Consider the following 18,717-nt stretch of genomic DNA (forward strand, 5'->3'; position numbering starts at 1 on the left):
CTGTAAAATGCCTTTGGTAGTAGCAAATAAAAGTGACCATTGTGAAAAACAGTCTACATGTTCATAAACAGGAGAATGGTCAAATAAAAACATACCATGTCTATCCATGAAAAATCATCTAGGCTTTTAAAATAATGAGGTAGATCAGTTTAGGTTGATAGAAGACAATCTCAAAGACTTGTTATTGAGTTGAAAAAAAAATCAAGTATCAAATCAACACCCAATAAGATCTTGACTGAGCAATGTTATTTTAATAATAGCAATGTGTATCTTGCGTGTATAGTTAAAATATAATAAGAAAAACAAAAAGTCTGAGTAGATATATAATGTGTTATATTTCATATTTTACACAAAATTACCCATGGAGTTGAGCTATGGCACAGGAACCTGGGTGGTGTTTGGATGCTTCGGGCCCCATTTTTCTGCCTTTTAAACTTTCTCCTATAAACAGCTATAGCCAGGGTTGTAATTCTGGTCATTTTTCACTTCACCCATCGAAATGCATAAAATCTGAGAAGAGGAAGAAAAGTCTCCTGCATTGATATCAGCAAGGTTCAGAGATCATTCTCTTGCTCATTCTGGTCATAGGTGGTTGGTATTGCCATTGCTAAATGATTGGAGTTCCAGCTAGAAACTTTGTTGTTTTAATTCATTTTGGTAAGGAAAGGGTTTGCCCAGTTCGAAGCTAGATGAAGGCAAATAGGAGCCAGGTGTGGTGGCAAACTTGGGAAGCTGAGGCAGGAAGATCACAAATTTGAGACCAGACTGGTCAACTTAGTGAGACCCTGTCTCAAAATACAAAAAAGTAAAAAGAGGCTGGAGATGTAGCTCAATAGTTGAGCACCCCTGGATTCAATCCCACGGTGCCAACAGAGAGTGGGAGGTGCTTTCCTCCAGTTGAGAAGTTTTGTTCTCAATTTTGACAAATGATTCAAAATACAATTTTGCTTTATATGTTGCTAAGGAGCTAAAGGCATGTAGAATCTCTTTTCAAAAAGCATATTCCCTCATGCTTTATAAGGACAAACTGGATCGGTGAGGAAAAGGTTTGCCTGGCTGTGATTTTGCTGGCCCTAAATATACCCAAGCTGGCTCCTTTCTCTCTGTTTCTGCCCATGTTGCCACCCCCTCTTCAACTGCTCTGCTCTGCAAAGTTTTCTTCAAGTCTTCTGGAGCCTTTTGTATACAGTCAGGTTTGAGGGGATAATTAAATTATGAAATGGAGAAAAGGGTTTGGTAGCCCTTCTGACCCATTTTGTATTCTTTGAGCACCAGAGAGCCTTTTAATCAGTTTTGTGTGGTTCCTGAGTGGATCTGGGTAGAAATGGCTTCAGGAAATCTGCAAGTTACCTAACATTGCTGTGCCTCAGTATCCTCTTTGCAAAGAGTGCTGGTCTTGCTCAAACTTTGAGGCACAAACAGCTCTGAAATTCCATATCCAATGCCACTGAACAACCTGCTGCCCCTCCTTAAAGAGATCTCTTTTAATTCTCTGAGTTTGTATTAGGCTTAGGAAAGAAAGGTGTAAGAATGGAATGTAGGAAAAGCTTGCTTTGCTATTTCTCACTTCAAAAGACCAAAGAAAAATAGTGTTAGCTGTGCCCACCTCAAAGAAAAGGGTGGGAGAGTTCTTTCAGTTACCCCTACCCCTTACAGGATAGAATATTAGTAGACCAGAACACATGATACAGGAGTTATTGGTAGGGTCCCTCTTTGTCAGTGTTTTGGTTTTGGAGGTCAGTGGCTCATTCTGAAAGTTCCAGAAATGTCACCCATTGGCAGGTTATTTCAATGCGGGAAGATGAGAATGGCAGCCATATTGGTTTGAGTGGTGAGTATGAGGAGACAGTGATGTCTATTTAACATCCCAATCAGCACTGCCTTCCTCCAATAGTTCCCTTCTCTTACTCACTCTTATTTCTTTTACAAAAAAAAAAAAGTAAGATTTTAAATGGCTTTGAAGATAGTAACCTAAATAATTTTCATAATTTAATACCTCAGAAATGATAAACCATAAACAGAGATCTTTTTTTTTTTTACCCCTCTTCAAAGCAAAGCTCATCACCCCTCTAGCCATGTGTCTCACATCTTATACCAGAATCATCTGATGCTTTGAAAAAGACAGATCCCTAGAAATATCTGTAAATATCTGGCCCCAGATTCCCTGTAGTAGGGTCAGGGGAGTCTGAATTTTTTTTTGTTTGTTTGGGGGCATATTCTTTTTTGCGGGGGTGGGGCAGTGCTGGGGTTGAAACCCTAGGATTGCAACAAATGTTAGGAAGGCACTCTACCACTGAGGCACATACCCAGCCCCAAACATATATGTATATATTTTCTGGTACTGGAGGTTGAACCCAGGGTTGCTTTACCACAGAGCTACATCCTCAGTCTCTTTCATTTTTATTTTATTTTATTTTATTTTATTTTGAGACAAAGCCTCAAGTTTGAGGCTGGCCTCAAACTTGCAATCCTCCTGCCTTGACTTTTCAAATTGCCTGGGTTATAAGTGTGCACTACCACTCCTGGCCCAAATCTTTATTTTCTCTTCTTTTTATTCTCTCTCTCTCTCTCTCTCTCTCTCTCTCTCTCTCTCTCTCTCTCTCTCTCTTTCTCTCTCTAACAAATTCCCATGGATGGTTTCTTTCCCACAGCATTTGAGGAGTTTATCTCAATAACCAAATCAAGGTCATGTTGTTGCTAATAACTGGTCTCATATAATCTATCTCTGGACCACTCTGATCCATTTCGAAGGAAAAATGCTCCAGTTAGTATGCTGTTTTAGAACACAGTGTACATGTCATGTGCTAATTATGGCCAATGACACTATAAAATAAAAGTGTATTACTGAATGCTTTTAATTTCTTATAATAATGGTAAGTAAGGTGGCATGTCATGGGGCCATTTTAGCCCCAGACATCACTCCAGAGAATTCCAAACAGATATAGACAAGTGCCCTCAGGACCCGGATCCTTTCCTCTCAGGCTGTTTACCCACAGAAATAGGATGCCCTGAGGCAACACTTCCCCAAAGTGAAGTGTTGATAATTCTGGTTATCAGAAAGATATTACTGGGAGTGTGATATGCAGAGCATTCACATTTTCTTGATAGGTTAGTCATATGAAAACTGACAAAGAAGGAAAAAGAGCAGTGATGTGGTGCAATATCAACAGACAGCTGTCCCCTGGCTTCTCGATAAATAGGATGACTCACATTGCTGAGCAGTGTGGTCATTGCCAAAGGAATGGCCCTCTCACATTTCTTCCTGATTCACATATTCAGCAGAGTGCGCTTGTCATCCCCTCCCTCTCGGGCTTCCCAGACATTGAGTCTGGAATGAAAATTCACCTGCCTCTGAGTTGGCCACTAGTGGGGGTGGTGGGTGTTACTTGTGTTCCAAGGTTGGAAGATTATCTCACCCTGCCCAAGCTATTTAAGCTGACTGGTGTGGAGAGGCTCAGCAGGGCCAACTCCAGGGGCTCATTCCACAGGAGAGAGACACACAGACCACTGCCACCAACATGATGGTACTGAAAGTAGAGGAACTGGTATGTAAGACACATTATTTTTACACAAGGAAAACTGGCTCATCTTGGTTTTAATTTGAAAGTTGAGATGCCTTTTTCTTCCAGACATAATGCAAGGGAACTCTGAGAATGTCATGTTTGGAAAAAGGGGTAGGTTTATGTGATGAATCGAGTGAAATTGGAATAAAATGGAGCTGCCAGTAATGAATTCTCTGCATATTTCCTATTTATTATGTTCTCCTTTGGTTTTATTACTATAGTGTGGAATCACAGGTAGTTATCAAAATGCCTTAGGGGAGATTTTTTTTTTTGCAAGAATATATGACTGGAAAATTTCCAAGTCAATGCTGAGAGTTATCAAAATTACCTAAAACTAGGGAATTTTAAATAAGCAGAGAAGGGGTTGTGAATCTCCTAGAAGAAATCTGATTATGTGGACTCAAAGTAGATTTAAATATTTCAACCTACACTGAGGCTTACTTTAACTGAGAGTGGACATGCACCTGAAGGTAATCCTGGGTTATCTGTAGCCGTCTGAGAGTGTACCACATGGAGGTGCCTGTCACCAGGGAGGAAAGACCAAGAACCTCCTGCAGCATCCTCTGTGGAGAATGACCCCAGTAAGGGCACTGCTCCTTCTGACCATGCTGTCTTCTTCCTTTGCAGGTCACAGGAAAGAAGAATAACAACGGGGAGGCAGGGGTATTCCTTCCAGAGGATTTCAGAGATGGAGAATATGAAGCTGCTGTCACTTTGGAAAAGCAAGAAGATCTAAAGACACTTCCAGCCCACCATGTGAACGTGGGGGAGCAACAGTGGATAAGCGAGAAACAGCGAGAGGCAGAGGTGAGAACCTTTCATGGAATCTATTATTGTGGGGTTGGCGCTGGGTGAGGGATGGAGGCACCATGGAAGAAAGGAAGAAGAAAGAAAATAAAACCACTCCAGAGATGTTTTCTGGACCAAATTTGAATCCTTAAAGAGGCAAAATATATGGAATAGGTTTGGGAAAATAATTCTTAGAAAAGCCCATGACTGCTGGTTTCTGAATCAGTGATTTAATGTGCTATGATCATGTTTGATTGAGAAACAGGCTTAAAGAGATAATCATGTCATATGAATTTCCAATGCCGTATTCTGTTTACTTAATCTCAAGTAAAGGAGACCTCTTTTTCTCAATAATGTGGTTTGTGGTCCATGGATCAGTTAGACTGTATCTGTTATCTGTATTGACACAATCTCTGTTGCCAAACGAAGTTTGACTACTTACTAACACAGATAAAATGTGCATCAGTTTGCTGTACTCCCTGAATAGTGGTCCACCTGAAAGAGAATGGCACTATTATTTCAGAACTTAATATTTATTATTAGATTCTTTTGGGCTGAAAAAAAAACCTTTAATTTTTGAGCATGATAAAATTCTACAGAAATCTGAGGCTTATTTATGGCATTAATTAGGAAATCATCACTCAGAGACTAGATCGTGTCTCCAGTTAGTCAAGGGCTGATCTACAAGCAAAGGAAGAAAGCATGAAGGCAATTAGCTAAAAATTAGAACCCCAAATACCTGAATAAGAAATTACTAAACCAAAGTCAAAGAATTATTTATTTATTTTATTTTTTAAATTTTCTTGCTCAAACTGTTCACATTCTTGTGTCAGACTTTGCAGATTTTGTTTAGACAACAGCAGAATGCATGCCAAGTAGAATTCACCACGTTTTTGACACCTGGATTTCTTTTTTTTTAGCTCAAAAAGAAAAAACTAGAACAAAGATCAAAGCTTGAGAATTTAGAAGACCTTGAAATAATCATTCAACTGAAAAAAAGGAAAAAATACAGGAAAACTAAAGTTCCAGTTGTGAAGGAACCGGAACCTGAAATCATTGTAAGGACTGTTTGGTTCTGAAGTATTAATATCCAGTGTTGTGGTAGAGGGGAGCAAATACTGGTGGAGGGTTTGACTGAATGTAAGACAGTTCACAGTGATTCTCACACTATTTTTTTTTTTTTTTTGGCTTTAGACAGAACCTGTGGATGTGCCTAGGTTTCTGAAGGCTGCTCTGGAGAATAAACTGCCAGTAGTAGAAAAATTCTTGTCAGACAAGAACAATCCAGATGTCTGTGATGAGGTAAGGTTTATTCAAAGCACTGCAAAATCCAGATCATTAATTTTGTGTTTCTAATGCTTTACTGAAGCCTTGAGACTTTGGTGCCAAAGTCTTTTGTCCTGAAACAGTTTCCCCAGCTGTTGCCACATCTGCCAGAAGCATAACAGGAGAGTGCAGTTGCCCCCGCCCCCCAAAAAAAATTCTGGATTAGTGCAATGGATTGGTTTTTGTATTCATATAATTCTGGCTGATTTTGAGTTTGTCTTTAATTTCTCAGATCCTTGGGAAAGACTTAACAAGGCAGGGTCTAAAAGTTACTTTTGGAGAAATATATTATTAACATCATCTTTGGTTGGAGCCAAACACATCAATACTAGACAGGCAATCTGGAAACTGGAGTTCAAGTTCCAGCTCTACGCCTACTTGGCTATTTGATTTTGAGCAAGCTCAAACGCATTCTTTAAGCCTCAGTTTCCTTAATCTGTAAACCTAGTCTACTACAGTGAAAAACTGTCCAAAGTTTTTCCAGCTCTAATAGTCTATTAATTCACTCACATGAAGCCAATTTGCCAGAAATCACTAATCCTTTTGTAATTTTCACCCCATGAACTGAGATGGGGGAATCCTATTAAAAATGAGTCTCCCATTCTTTCAAGAAAATGAACTAAATCCTTTTTGATATTCAAGCTAACAACAATTTTGAATGGAAGAAAATTGATCTGCATAACAAAATGCTACATGAACAAGAAAAGTGTAAAATACAAGAAAGGGAAATGTCAGTATTTAGGTAGCTTTGAGGTTTTAAGTCCACATCCCTCAGTGTAAGCCTTTGAGCACTTAGAAATGTATGTGGCAGGAAGCTCCAATCATAGTTGTGAGATAAATTATTCTAATTCTGAAATTGTTAACTTTTTGGCTTTTCTGTTCATAAAGAAGTACCCAAGTTTCTCACCAGAGTCCCTAGCTTCATACCTCTGAAAGGATCATGAACATTTATATATACATCGCTATCTCTTTTTTAAATCTCTGACAGTATAAACGGACAGCTCTTCACAGAGCATGCTTGGAAGGACATTTGGCAATTGTGAAGACGTTAATGGAAGCTGGAGCCCAGATTGAATTCCGTGATATGGTAAATATATTTCTTTGCTTGGAAATGAACCAAAATAAGTAGACTATATGAAGCTCAAGAAAACCTATCCTAAAAAACTGGGCTGATTGGATTGAAAATTGATCTGAGAGAACCAGGCAAAAGCTCATTTCTCCATACAAAAGAAAGTTGGAAGATGGGACTAGGTCATGTGGAAAGTATTTCCCGTACATGCTGAGGAGGGGGAGTGTTCTGGGGAAGAGAGAGGAAGTGAAAGCTGTTGAACAGAATTCAATAACCTCATCAAAGAGTTGGGTCATTATCAAGTCAGTAGCATTACTGAGAAGTCATACAGTTGACACTTGCCTTTCAACACCTCTGCCCTCCCATTATACACAGCAGCCTGTTCTTGGCCCCTGGGCTGCCAGCAATGTATAAGAATTTTTTAGCTGCGCACTTTATGTGAGAGATGCCAATTGCCACCGATGAGATTTGGAGCTAGACTGCATACTAAATGAATCGCATCCAAGGAAAGTAGCTGCTATTCAGAGCTCAATAATTCAACCACTGTGATTTCTACAAAGACCAGTATACAGTATATTTTATGAACTGAAGATTGGGCTGGGAAAAGGCTTCATTTATTTAAATGCAGCTCAATTTGATGTTATAGTAAAGTAGAAAAAGGATATCAAATATTCAAAGGACTTGGCCAAAACTGAATCTAAAGACCAAACAAGTTGAAAAAGAATTAAAGAAGCAACAAAACAGCAATAAAGTTTGCATGTAGTGACACCAAAATTCAGGAGTGTGGGATTTGGAGTCCAGAGATAAACCAAATAGAGCAGAGAGGAGGAAATCTACTAAAAGAACAATGTGCAGTGATCACAAGAAAAGGCAGTTGAGGTTCTGAGGCTCTCCTGGTAGGAAACGACAACAGGGAACATATTTAGGCAGTTAAATTACAATACTTGGTAAGAATCTTCATCTATAATAGTTAGAATTGACCTGGGGACCACCTAGTACCTTAGTACCTCATGGATGCCCTAGGAAACCTGTATCCCCCTGGGTCTTAGAAACCCAGTACAAATCCTCCCGACCAGGTTCTCCTTTACATCTTTGTGTCCTTTTACCTTCTGGTACAGCTTGAATCCACAGCCATCCATTGGGCATGCCGTGGGGGGAATTTGGATGTCTTAAAATTGCTGCTGAACAAAGGCGCAAAAATCAGCGCACGAGATAAGGTATTTTCCCTTCGGATCTCCCTCCTTCTCTCTGCCATCCTCCCAGCCTCTTCCCAACCCCACCTCTCCCCTGAGGTCATCTGGCAATGTGGGCTGTGTGGGCACCCTAGCCATGTCCCTCCTTGCACCTGCCTTGGGGTCTAGGACAGGCTCTGTCTTCACTTCCAGCCAATCAACCATGTCTTCCCATTTTCCAGCTGCTCAGTACAGCACTGCACGTGGCGGTGAGGACCGGTCACTACGAGTGCGCTGAGCACCTCATCGCCTGTGAGGCGGACCTCAATGCCAAAGACAGAGTGAGTAGCCGGACAAAGCTGGGCTGCCGAGTTTGTTTGATTGTTTTTTGAAATCACTCTGGCAAGCAGGGGTGCCCGGACGGGACCCACTGCTGGCTTCAGACCTATCACTAGCCTATTGGCTCTGCCTTTCTAGGAGGGAGACACCCCACTGCACGATGCCGTGAGACTCAATCGTTACAAGATGATCAGACTCCTCATTATGTATGGCGCAGATCTCAACGTCAAGAACTGTGTAAGTACTGCAAACAACGGGTAGAGCTCGCAGGCCTCCTAATTCCCAGAATTTCCTAATGCTTGAAAATATATTCCCACATGGTTTTATTTTGGGGGATACACTGATGATTTAAGTGTTTCTGCTCATTTCCATAAGGATGCTGTCGATTTTGGCAAAGACTCAGGTCATGTGGTCAGAGGTAGGTAGAGCCATAGCTACTGCTATACCTTCAGTATCTAATAATTCTGTCTGGAAAGTAAAAAAATAGTCAAAAATAGCTCACCTACACAAATACCTGCATGAAAGAAATCCAACCTGCCTTTGTCATTCCTGGCTGAGCAGCGCTTGGGTTAGTTCCTGAAAAATGGCCTAAAATTCCACAGGGGTCAATGGAGTCAATGAACTAAAAGTAATCAATATCCAATCAGGATGATTCAGAATAGTCTTTCTCTCCTTATAAATAACCACATGAAACATTACTGCTTTCTTCCCGGGTAGTTTTTTTTTTTTTTTTATAGAAAAGCCTATATTTTTCAGATAACTTCCCATCCATTCTTCATTTTGGCTTATCTGTATATATCCCAAAATAATTTCCTATATTAAGGCCTTGAAAATTCTTGTATAAGTACATATTAACTTCATCAGTAAGCAGGGAATGTAAGCAACTTTTTCTATGGTATAAATTCTCAGGCAAACAGCATCTAATGTAGGCTTTAAAAATATCAGGAGGAGGAATGAGTATAAATTACTGGAGAAATAATTTTGAAGATTTTGGAGAATTACTTTACAATAAAGGAAAAGAGTCATTTTCTAAATGCAAATAATTTCCTCTCCTTATTTGTGGTATTGTGAGGTTGAAAGGAATATTTTATCATTTTAAAAAAAGAAGAAAATATCTGGCTTGGTGACAAGGACAAAGATTGGTGATAAATGGAGCCTATTTGGGATGGAAAATGTAACCAGTAGGGTTCCCTCATGCTAGATACTAAAATTGGTTTTATCTTAATAATTTTTTAAAAGAGAAAAAGTAGATTCAAGGAAATCACCAAAAAGCTGCAGAAAACACAGTTTTGGGGGGACAAGATGATCAGACTTCCCAAGGGTCAAGTAGATCACGTAAATCACTTAAATGAGTGGGTCCTGGGGTCTGTGCACATGGCCTAGTATGGCTTTTTCCCAACCCCTTACATTGTTACTGTCTGGATCACAGGTGCCATGTTGCCACCTCTTCTGATTTTTGCACAAATCCAGTTAGGAAATTGCTTGATGTCCAACTGTTGCCAATTAAGTCTAACTTAAAAAAAAAAAAGTCAAATCTAATCTGGGCAAAACATAATAGATCTCTAGACTGATTTGCATCTCAGAGCTTCTAATTTTCAATCTCTGGCTTAAAGCATACTTCGGAATGAATTTTTAGGACTTCTCATAGCTAAAGACAAGCATTGAAAGATGACATGGTTTAAATATTTGTAAATATCTTGAGACGTGTGTATAAGGGAGAATAAAATTTGATCAAAAATTATTTATTCTCACACGTCATTGACATCAACTCCAAGAAGAGTTGATGAACTCCCTGGGAAGACCTAGTGCAAATCCTGAGAAGCTGTGGAAAATCTGCTTTCAATAGTAGTCACCTGAGTGCTAAACCAAGGTGCACAGAGCAGCATCTGAGTGCTAAGCAGAGGTGCTGCAGTGGCTCATTTGTCAAGAGTTCACAACAATTCAAGAATTATTTTCTGCTGGGTGTAGTGATGCACACCTGTAATCCCAGTGACTGGGGAAGCTGAGGCAGGAGGATATGGCAATGTCTCAAGATCCTTTCTCAAAAATAAAAAGATCTGGGGAGGTCGCCAGGGGTACTCTACAATCCCCAGTATCCGGCAAAACAAGACAAAACAAATGAATCAAAATAGACAACCAAAAACCAAAACCAGACTATTTTTCAAAACAATAGGACCAAAAAGGATAGTACCACTTCCTGGAGCTATTAATTCCACAGGATATTGGAGATGTATACAGGCACTTTTGTTTTTTAAACTTCAAAATGACTTGGGTTGCTCTTGTCACTTAGTGTCTAAGGACCTGGGATATTACCAATGACCCACAGGAACAAAATAAAATAAAAAAGCTAATATAAAATACCCAAAGCATTCCTATGAGAAACAGTGAAGGCTTGTTTGAATATAAAATGCAAATCCCTTATAGTAGAAACCATAAAACACCTTGATAACATGTACTTTATTAGCATACCCACAGAGGATGGGAACTGATTGTTCACATGCAAGTCAACTTTCCTTCTCTCTTTTGACTAGGCTGGGAAGACCCCAATGGATTTGGTGCTACACTGGCAGAATGGAACCAAAGCAATATTTGACAGCCTCAAGGAAAACTCCTACAAAAGCTCTCGTATAGCTACATTCTAAGAGAACCGAGACTCTTCATCAGTAGCTGTTCACTGTTTTTTTTTTTTGAAGGCATAGCCCAAAAGAAGAGTAACTAGCCATAAAATCCAGCTTGTTTGTCAACTTGTTAGGAAGACATACCTAAGGAAGTTTCAAGAAACCCCAGGGATATTATACCTATTTAAATTAATATTAGTGAAACTCACTGTTTTTATTTATTTATTGACTTCAATGCTTATTTATTTATTGACTTCAATGGCACGGTTATTCTGACTTTCATGAGCATCATTTGTTGGGCAAAACTTAATTTGTGCATAACACTGTCAGAGCCTTTCCACAGATGGTTCTTAAACCATGCAAAGGTACAATGTTCTAAGTGCCAGCTTATTATATGTCCTCACTCATGCTGATAGTTTAAGGTATTTTTTAAAGGACAAGGGTGATTATTGCAGCCCTCTTTTCTTCTGGAGTTTTAATGTTGATGTTTGGGTGAAGCAATGGAAGGCATGTAGTAACAGGAAAGGAAACAAGAGCATGAAAGTAATTCAGTACAAAAGACAGTAAAGCCAGCCATTTCACCCCGGGCCTGGTTGTTGTTGTTGCAGTTTTAACCAAGTCACACAGTGTACCAAAGCAAAAGAACGTCATGAGTGTAAGTGAAGGGCAGTAGAAGGATCGGCTTATGGGGCCATGAAGAACTGAGTTTGATCTCAAAACATGAAAGGAAATGCAGACTGTAAATGTGTAAATATTTATTATGTTGTAGGTATATTTTATATTCATAATAAAAACAAACTCACTCTAAACCTTCTTCTAAGTTCTTCTGTAAATATGGTAGGAATGTCCCTTGTGAAAAAAGGCCACTTAGGAGGGTGGATTTTTTTTTCATTGTTTCCCATATTGGATATTTCCTGTACAATAGCACTCTCGGTATTCAATGTGTGTACAGATAACCCTGAGGATCTTGTTAAAAAGCAGATTTGGATTCAATTTGTCTCAGGTGGGGCTTGGGATTCTGTATTTCTGACAGGATCCCAGATGATGTGGCCATGGAGTCCCACAACCACACTGGGCATCAAGGTTGAGAACTGTAAACATAAGGAAGCAGTTCTTTCTGCTCCAACTGTGTGGAGAAAGAGACCTCTGGTGAGATGAAAAAGTACTGCAAGTTCAACGAGTGCAACTAAATCCCATAACTCATCAGAGCTTTAACCATCACTGCTGTGGATAGGGCTGGCAAGGTCAAAGGCCTTTGACTGACATTTTGACCTCCAATGGAAGCTAAATTGCTGCCAAGTCTAAGGTTAGGTGCTAAGACCTCTGAGGATAAAAAGTGTCTCCTGTCTTTCTGGGGCAAATGAATATTAAAAAAAGAATTAGCTGGGTGCAGTAGCCCATGCCTATAATCCTAGTCACTTAGTGGGGGTCTGAGACAGGAGGACCACAAGTTCAAGGCTAGCCTCAGCAACACAGTGAGCCTCTAGCAACTTATTGAGACTTTGTCTCAAAATAAAAATAACAATAATAAAATAAGGGGGCTGGGGATCTAGCTAAGTGATAAATTGCTTTTGGGTTCAATCTCCAGCACTCCCACCAAATAATAATAATTAGAAATAATATATAGTATCAATTTATGGCAAGTACAATGAAGGGAAAAAATGGAGTGTTATGAGTATCTAAGATGTGCAGGTATACAATTTGGTGGGGATGGGAGGGGGATTCTATAAAGAATTTTTTGAGATGGTGACCTTTAGGGTGACTATGAAAGATAAACTGGAGTTATTCAAGCATAGTGTTCCAGGCAGCAAAAGAGCTAGGAAAGGGCAAGGGTATGGGAATGTCTGGCACTTGAAGAAATATATGAAGGCTAATGTGAAACACAAGCATTGTATCCCCCAAAGTTCATTCCAGGCAGGATCATATATAATTAACCTCTTAGTAAACCTCTACCATTTTGGAAGAGTGTATAGGCACAGTCTATAACCAGAAAGTCTTCCAGTTATTCAGTCATAGACACATAGAGTTGTGAGGATGGTTTACAAATTTTTTGTGAATTTTCTATCTACTCTCTAACCAATCCATGGAATTCATCTCCCACAGGCTTTTGAGTGTTCGTGGCAGTTTCATGCTCTCTGTTCGCTTCCTCCTAATTCCCTTTTGCCACCTCTGTGCCTTCCCCACAGGGTCTTGGCTAGCTTGTGAGAGACTTAATTTGTTCTTCAATTTTTTCCAAGTAAATCACTTATAACACAGATGACATTTCTCTTGATTCTACTGATAACTCTCATAGCATAATGTGGATGTATTACTATAAAATACAATTTTTACAGTGTCGTCTTCAAGCCTCTCTCCCCAAAAGAGCAGGAAGGGAAAAAGGAGAAAATTTAATGCAAGTTGAAGATCTCTGTTGCCACACAGAAATATTTGCACTAATAAAGAGGTAGAAGGTATGAGAGACAACATGGAATAAACCCCATTAAACTAAGACCAACTCTTGTTTATCTGTAATGGAAGTGGTAAAATGGAAGTGGTAAAAATTTCACGTTTCTATCACACAGAGTCCATTTTTTTAAGCTCCTTGTCTTCCCGCTGAACTAACTCTTTGTTCACCATCTTTTATCTTGTGTTCCCTCTCTGTAAAGGGCACATCCCATTAGCCAATGGAGAATACTCTAAAGTTGTTCTTGACCTTTCTCTTAGCTGCTCCCTTTCAATCAACCAAGTCTTACCAAGTAAGTACACAGCCTTCAGAACTCTGTAACCTGTCCCTGCCCTCCAGGCCTAGGTGCCTCTCTCCTAGTTTAGACCACCATTACTTCTCCTCTGGAATACTCAAACACTCCTTCCATCTGCTGGACTTCAGTCTTACTTACTTTCTGTTTTTTTTCAAATTGTAACCAAAGAATTTTTCTAAAATGCAAATCTAATCAAGTCATTCTCCGTTCTAGCCCTTGCATGGCTTCACATTTTCCCCAGGATGAAATGAAAACTCCTTAACATGTATAATAAAATCCTTAAATTATGGCTGCTGCTAACTCTATTTTTTATCTCTCATTATTTCCCTAGTTAAACTGGAAATATCAGCTCTACCGAATTTTAAGTTCCTTGAAGAATCCAGGCACTTGATTTACTGTTTTTATGGACAGCTCCCTCCCCACCCCAACCCACCCCAAAATATTGCAAAACTTCTTCTCATCCATCTCCTTTGGTTTAGTTGTATTTTCTCCAGGAAGCCATCCTTGAACTCTTAGATGTTGGTTCCCTCAGGTGTGATCCAGTTGTACTTTTCCCCTCCATGTCATGATTTTTTAAAAATTTATATATAACAGCAGAAATAGCATGATGTTGATCATATTGTTTTTCTCTCTCCTCTCCTTTTCCAACGGAAAAATCTCCTTTCTTATCTTGAACACGCAATAATACTTATTAAGTATTAAACTAATATAGAAATGAATTTTGAAAATAGTCAACATCACCAATAATCTTAATTTCATGACATCCTTTGATTATTTGCCCACATTATTTATAGGTAGAAAGCAGTTTTCTAATTTTTTCAAGTGGACAGTTTATTCTAGGCATCTTTATAGATGGTATTCTTTTGTTTCAACGTATAATGGATCATTTAATTCTGTCATTGGGCATTTATATTGTTTCATTTTCCCACTATTTTAGTCATTGCTTCAATGAATGTTTATTTATAGACCCTTTAGACACCCTTTAAATGTTTATTTATACACCCTAACCAGTTATTTCTAAAGAACAAATATACAGAAGTATCTATAAGGTTGGTATACCCCCTTCTACAATGTTATTGTCTGCACCAATTTTGAAAATATTTGTTTTATAAATCTTGTTTTTAATACCTTTTCAACTTGACATGTAAAACCAAGATATTTTTGATAGGTTCATTTCCCCTCATGTCTAGTTAAGTTCAGCATCTTCATGTTTATTGGACACTTTAAAAATCAACTTTATTTGCCTAGTTTCCTATGAAGTTGCGTCCCCTTGATAAGAATTCTTGTGCAAGTGATTTATTTATTGAGTGCTCTGCAAGGTAATGAGGGAAATGGGAAGGACAGAAGAGACAAAGATGTGGTTTCAGAAGAAAGCTACCCTCAGCCTACTCCCTTGGGATACTTAGGAGCATAAATGGCACCCTAGAGGTCAGAGTCTGGGCTGTAGTGCCCTGCATTGGTCATTGGCCATGGGCCAAACTCAGAGGTGGGCAATCCTTCCCAGGTATCCCTGGGCAACGTGACTTCTGTCAGGCTAGGACAACAGTCTGACAAAGGGTAAGCCAACACCCTGGGAAAGAGATCTGGATAGACTCTAACAGAATTTGTCAAGATAGGTGTTTTTAAAAATAATTTCTTAAAAGCCAAGGATGATAAATCTCTCAAAATGTACTTTACTAGTTATGTTTTTCTAATGGAATATTTTCATAGAGACAAATCCATCAAACTTTTTGTTTTCTGGCTTTGATGATCACACTTCATTTTATTCCAATCCAAAATTATTATTATTATTTTTGGTACTGGGGATTGAACTCAGGGGTATTTAACTACTGAGCCACATCCCCAGCCCTTTTTTAAATTTTTTTGACACAGGGTCTTGCTAAATTGATTAAGGGCTGGTTTTGAACTTGTGATCCTCCTGCCTCAGCCTCCAGGGCCATTGGAATTACAGGCGTGAGCCACCACACCTGGCCCCAACCTGATTATTATTATTATTTTTTTTTTTAGTGAGACAAATTATAAATCATATTCTGTCCAATTTGAATTTAACAAAATCCAAATCAAAATGCCTATTATCTAGATTTTTCTCTGGTATCTTACAAATTTGGTTGAATCTTTACTCAATTTGCTATGGATGTGTACTGGTTGTAAGATAAAGATGTAACTCAATTTTTTTTCCTAAATAATGCAATTATAACTGATATGTACTAGGTACATTCTAAATACCAGGCCCCGGTCTAAGCAAGCTTTCTACAAAAAGTAAGCTACTTAACCCTTGCAGTGATATCACAGGATAAAGGGAGGCACAGAAAGATTACATAATTTCTCAACATCACAGCTAGTAATAGCAGCAAATTTAGATTTTAATGCATGTAGTTTGACTATGCATTTAACTTCACTGTGTTGGCTCTGCTGAACAGATAACCAATTGTTTCAATATCACATATTGAACAATTCATCATTTCTTTTTATAACTGGAGTGTGAGCCTGGACTCCCTACTATTTCACTGATCTCTCATAATTTACATATCAATTACTAGAGTTTTATTGTATGCTACACTATTCATCAGTATAAATCTCAATAGGTTTTTCTCCAAAAATTTCATCTTTGTATTCTTTTAGAATGCCAAGTCCCAAATTGAAACATATAAACAAATAAAAACATCTATAGGCATTTTGATTTGGATTTTGTTAAATTCAAATTGGAGAGAATATGATTTATAATTTGTCTCACTAAAAAAAACAGAATACCTTTCTTCATGGTATTGCAGCCTTCTCTAATTTCTTTTATTATCTAGCTATTGTTGTGGTTTGGATGTGAGGTGGCCCCCAAAAGCTCATGTGTGAGACAATGCAAGAAGAGAAATGATTGTTATAACCTTAACCTAATTGGTGAATTAATCCTTGATGGGTAAAATGAATGGTAACTGGAGGCAGGTGGGGTGTGGATGGAGGAAGTGTTCATTGGGGATGTGGCTCTGGGGTATATATTTTGTATCTGGAGAGTGGAGTTTTTTCTCTCTTGTTTCTTAATCATCACATGAGCTGCTTCCCTCTACAACACCATGATGTTCAGTCTCACCTTGAGCCCCCAGGAGTGGAGCCTGCTGTCTATGAACTGAGACCTCTGAAACTGTGAACCCTCAAATAAACTTTTCCTCCTCTATAATTGTTCTGGTCAGGTCCTTTTGGTCACAACAGCAAAAAAGCTGACTAAAACATCTATATTCATTTATTGTTTTTACTAAGAGTTTTCTTCAGGAAAGTCTAACACATTCATTCCTTGGTAATTTATGTCTTTAAGAATATGGTCATCTTTTATAATTATATAACAGGTTATTAATTAAAACTGTTGGCTTTGATGAATTTAGTTTATAACTGGCCTTCCTGCTGAACTTGTAGTAAAGGTATTGTTTTCTTGTAGCAATTACAATGTTCTAACAATAGTGATTATTAGAATAGTGATCATGTTCTAACAATAGTGATTATTAGAAGGAAACCCTCTTGCTGCTACTCTCTGGTGACCATCCATCATGCCCTCCTATTCTGAATAATGGGACAAACATGTATTTATAAATAGAAAGTAGGGATCACTGCAAAAACATACTATGCATGCCCATACACCAAGAAGCACTTATTTTTCTAATTGTTTTCAATTTGCTTCTCTTGAGTTTTCCAAGATAGTCACATCTGCAAATAATTTTGCCTCTTTAACAGGAAAACCCTCAGTAGGATATTTGGTGAAAATGGAGCTAGTATAGTTAATTCATAAAGTAGATTAAAGTGGGACTTCAAAAAAATTGGACATATGTCTCTTTAAATATTCTGAACTTAAAATACCTAAATGTACACTCACATGTCAATTTTTTAAAAGAAAGGTCAAAGTCTACAGATGCACTGATAAAAGAACCAAAGTTATCCTTCAGTTTTAGTCCCTTTAGAGAGCTTAAGACTTTAGTGAAGTAATTTGAATGCAGAATTCTTCCTGGATAACCTTCAGATCTTAAGTTGTCCTGCAGATATCTAATATGATAGCTGTTGTTGATTTTGTACTTTTGGTGGGGTGTTTGGGTACACCAGACTTTATTGGTGGTACTTGACAAGGTAAGGTTCCCTTAGCCCCTACCTTTCTTCAGGAGGTATGGGATGGATACTGTCAAGAAGGGGGATTTTATCAAGGGACAAGTGTGGGGACAGGGACTTTGGAGCAACTGATGGATTTTTCTTCCACATATGTTCTTGCTAAGGCTACTGGTCCAAGGAGCTCTTATTCTTTGGAGGTCACTTGGACCACAAGGTCCATCATTCTGTTCCTGTAGCCAAATTCATTGTCATACCGGGAAATGAGCTTGAAAAAGTGGTCATTGAGGGCAGTGCCAGGCCCAACATTCACAGTGGAAGAGCAGGTGTCAGTGTTAGTTGCAGTGGACAATGTGATCCTCAGTGTAGCCTAAAATGGCCTTTAGGGGGCCCTCTGATATTTGCTTTACTTCCTTCTAGATGTCTTATTTGGCAGGTTTCTCCAGACATCAGGTCAGATCTACAACAAATATGCTGGGAGCTGGCACATGGAAGGTTATGCTAATGAGCTTCCCATTCAGCTCAGGGATGACCTTGTCTACAATCTTGGCAGGACCATGCCTATCATGCCAGCTTCCCAGAGGGGCCATCCATGATCTGAGTGGCAGTGATGGCATGAACTGTGGTCATGAATCTGTGATGCTAACATTGTTATAGATGACCTTGACCAGGGATGCTGAGCAGATGGTAGTGCATGAGGCATTGCTGAAAATATTGAGGAAGCTGTCATACATCTTGAAGTTTATGCTCATCACAGGGACATCAGAAGGGGCACAGAGATGCTGACCCTTTTGGCTCACTCTTCAATTGAACTTCGGCCTTCTACAAGGTAAAGACTGTGAAAATTCCACTACATATTTACCACCGGCATCAACCTATTTAATGTTAGGATGTTATCTCTTCTGGAAGGTGGATATGGGTTTCCCATTGATAACATACTTCTTATTCTTAGCCTTGAGAGTGAATGGAATCATAGAACATGTAAACCATGTAGTTGAGGTCAATGAGGGGGTCACTGATGGC

General features: G+C 38.9%; 1 protein-coding gene and 1 pseudogene across 1 annotated transcript; one reads left to right on the forward strand and one right to left on the reverse strand.

Annotated features, from left to right (window-relative positions):
• The first annotated feature begins 3,479 nt into the window (after positions 1 to 3,479).
• Ankrd1 (ankyrin repeat domain 1) lies at positions 3,480 to 11,540 on the forward strand. Its single transcript, XM_027939988.2, has 9 exons — positions 3,480 to 3,545; positions 4,191 to 4,370; positions 5,273 to 5,410; positions 5,547 to 5,654; positions 6,667 to 6,765; positions 7,866 to 7,964; positions 8,162 to 8,260; positions 8,397 to 8,495; positions 10,790 to 11,540. Exons 1-9 carry the CDS (start codon positions 3,519 to 3,521, stop codon positions 10,898 to 10,900), a joined length of 960 nt encoding a protein of 319 aa, XP_027795789.2. The 5' UTR covers positions 3,480 to 3,518; the 3' UTR covers positions 10,901 to 11,540.
• A 6,341-nt stretch (positions 11,541 to 17,881) lies between these two features.
• On the reverse strand, positions 17,882 to 18,717 carry LOC114096438 (glyceraldehyde-3-phosphate dehydrogenase-like; annotated as a pseudogene).

The sequence above is a fragment of the Marmota flaviventris genome, chromosome 4, assembly GCF_047511675.1.
Source record: "Marmota flaviventris isolate mMarFla1 chromosome 4, mMarFla1.hap1, whole genome shotgun sequence".
NCBI classification, from domain to species: domain Eukaryota; kingdom Metazoa; phylum Chordata; class Mammalia; order Rodentia; family Sciuridae; genus Marmota; species Marmota flaviventris.

Bases quoted from the DNA above. Each gene is read 5' to 3' on its own strand.
- Ankrd1 (XM_027939988.2), top strand. From the start codon at position 3,519: ATGATGGTACTGAAAGTAGAGGAACTG. The intron at 6,766-7,865 runs GTAAATATATTT...CTTCTGGTACAG, and splicing joins AGATTGAATTCCGTGATATG to CTTGAATCCACAGCCATCCA. The intron at 8,496-10,789 runs GTAAGTACTGCA...TCTTTTGACTAG, and splicing joins ATCTCAACGTCAAGAACTGT to GCTGGGAAGACCCCAATGGA.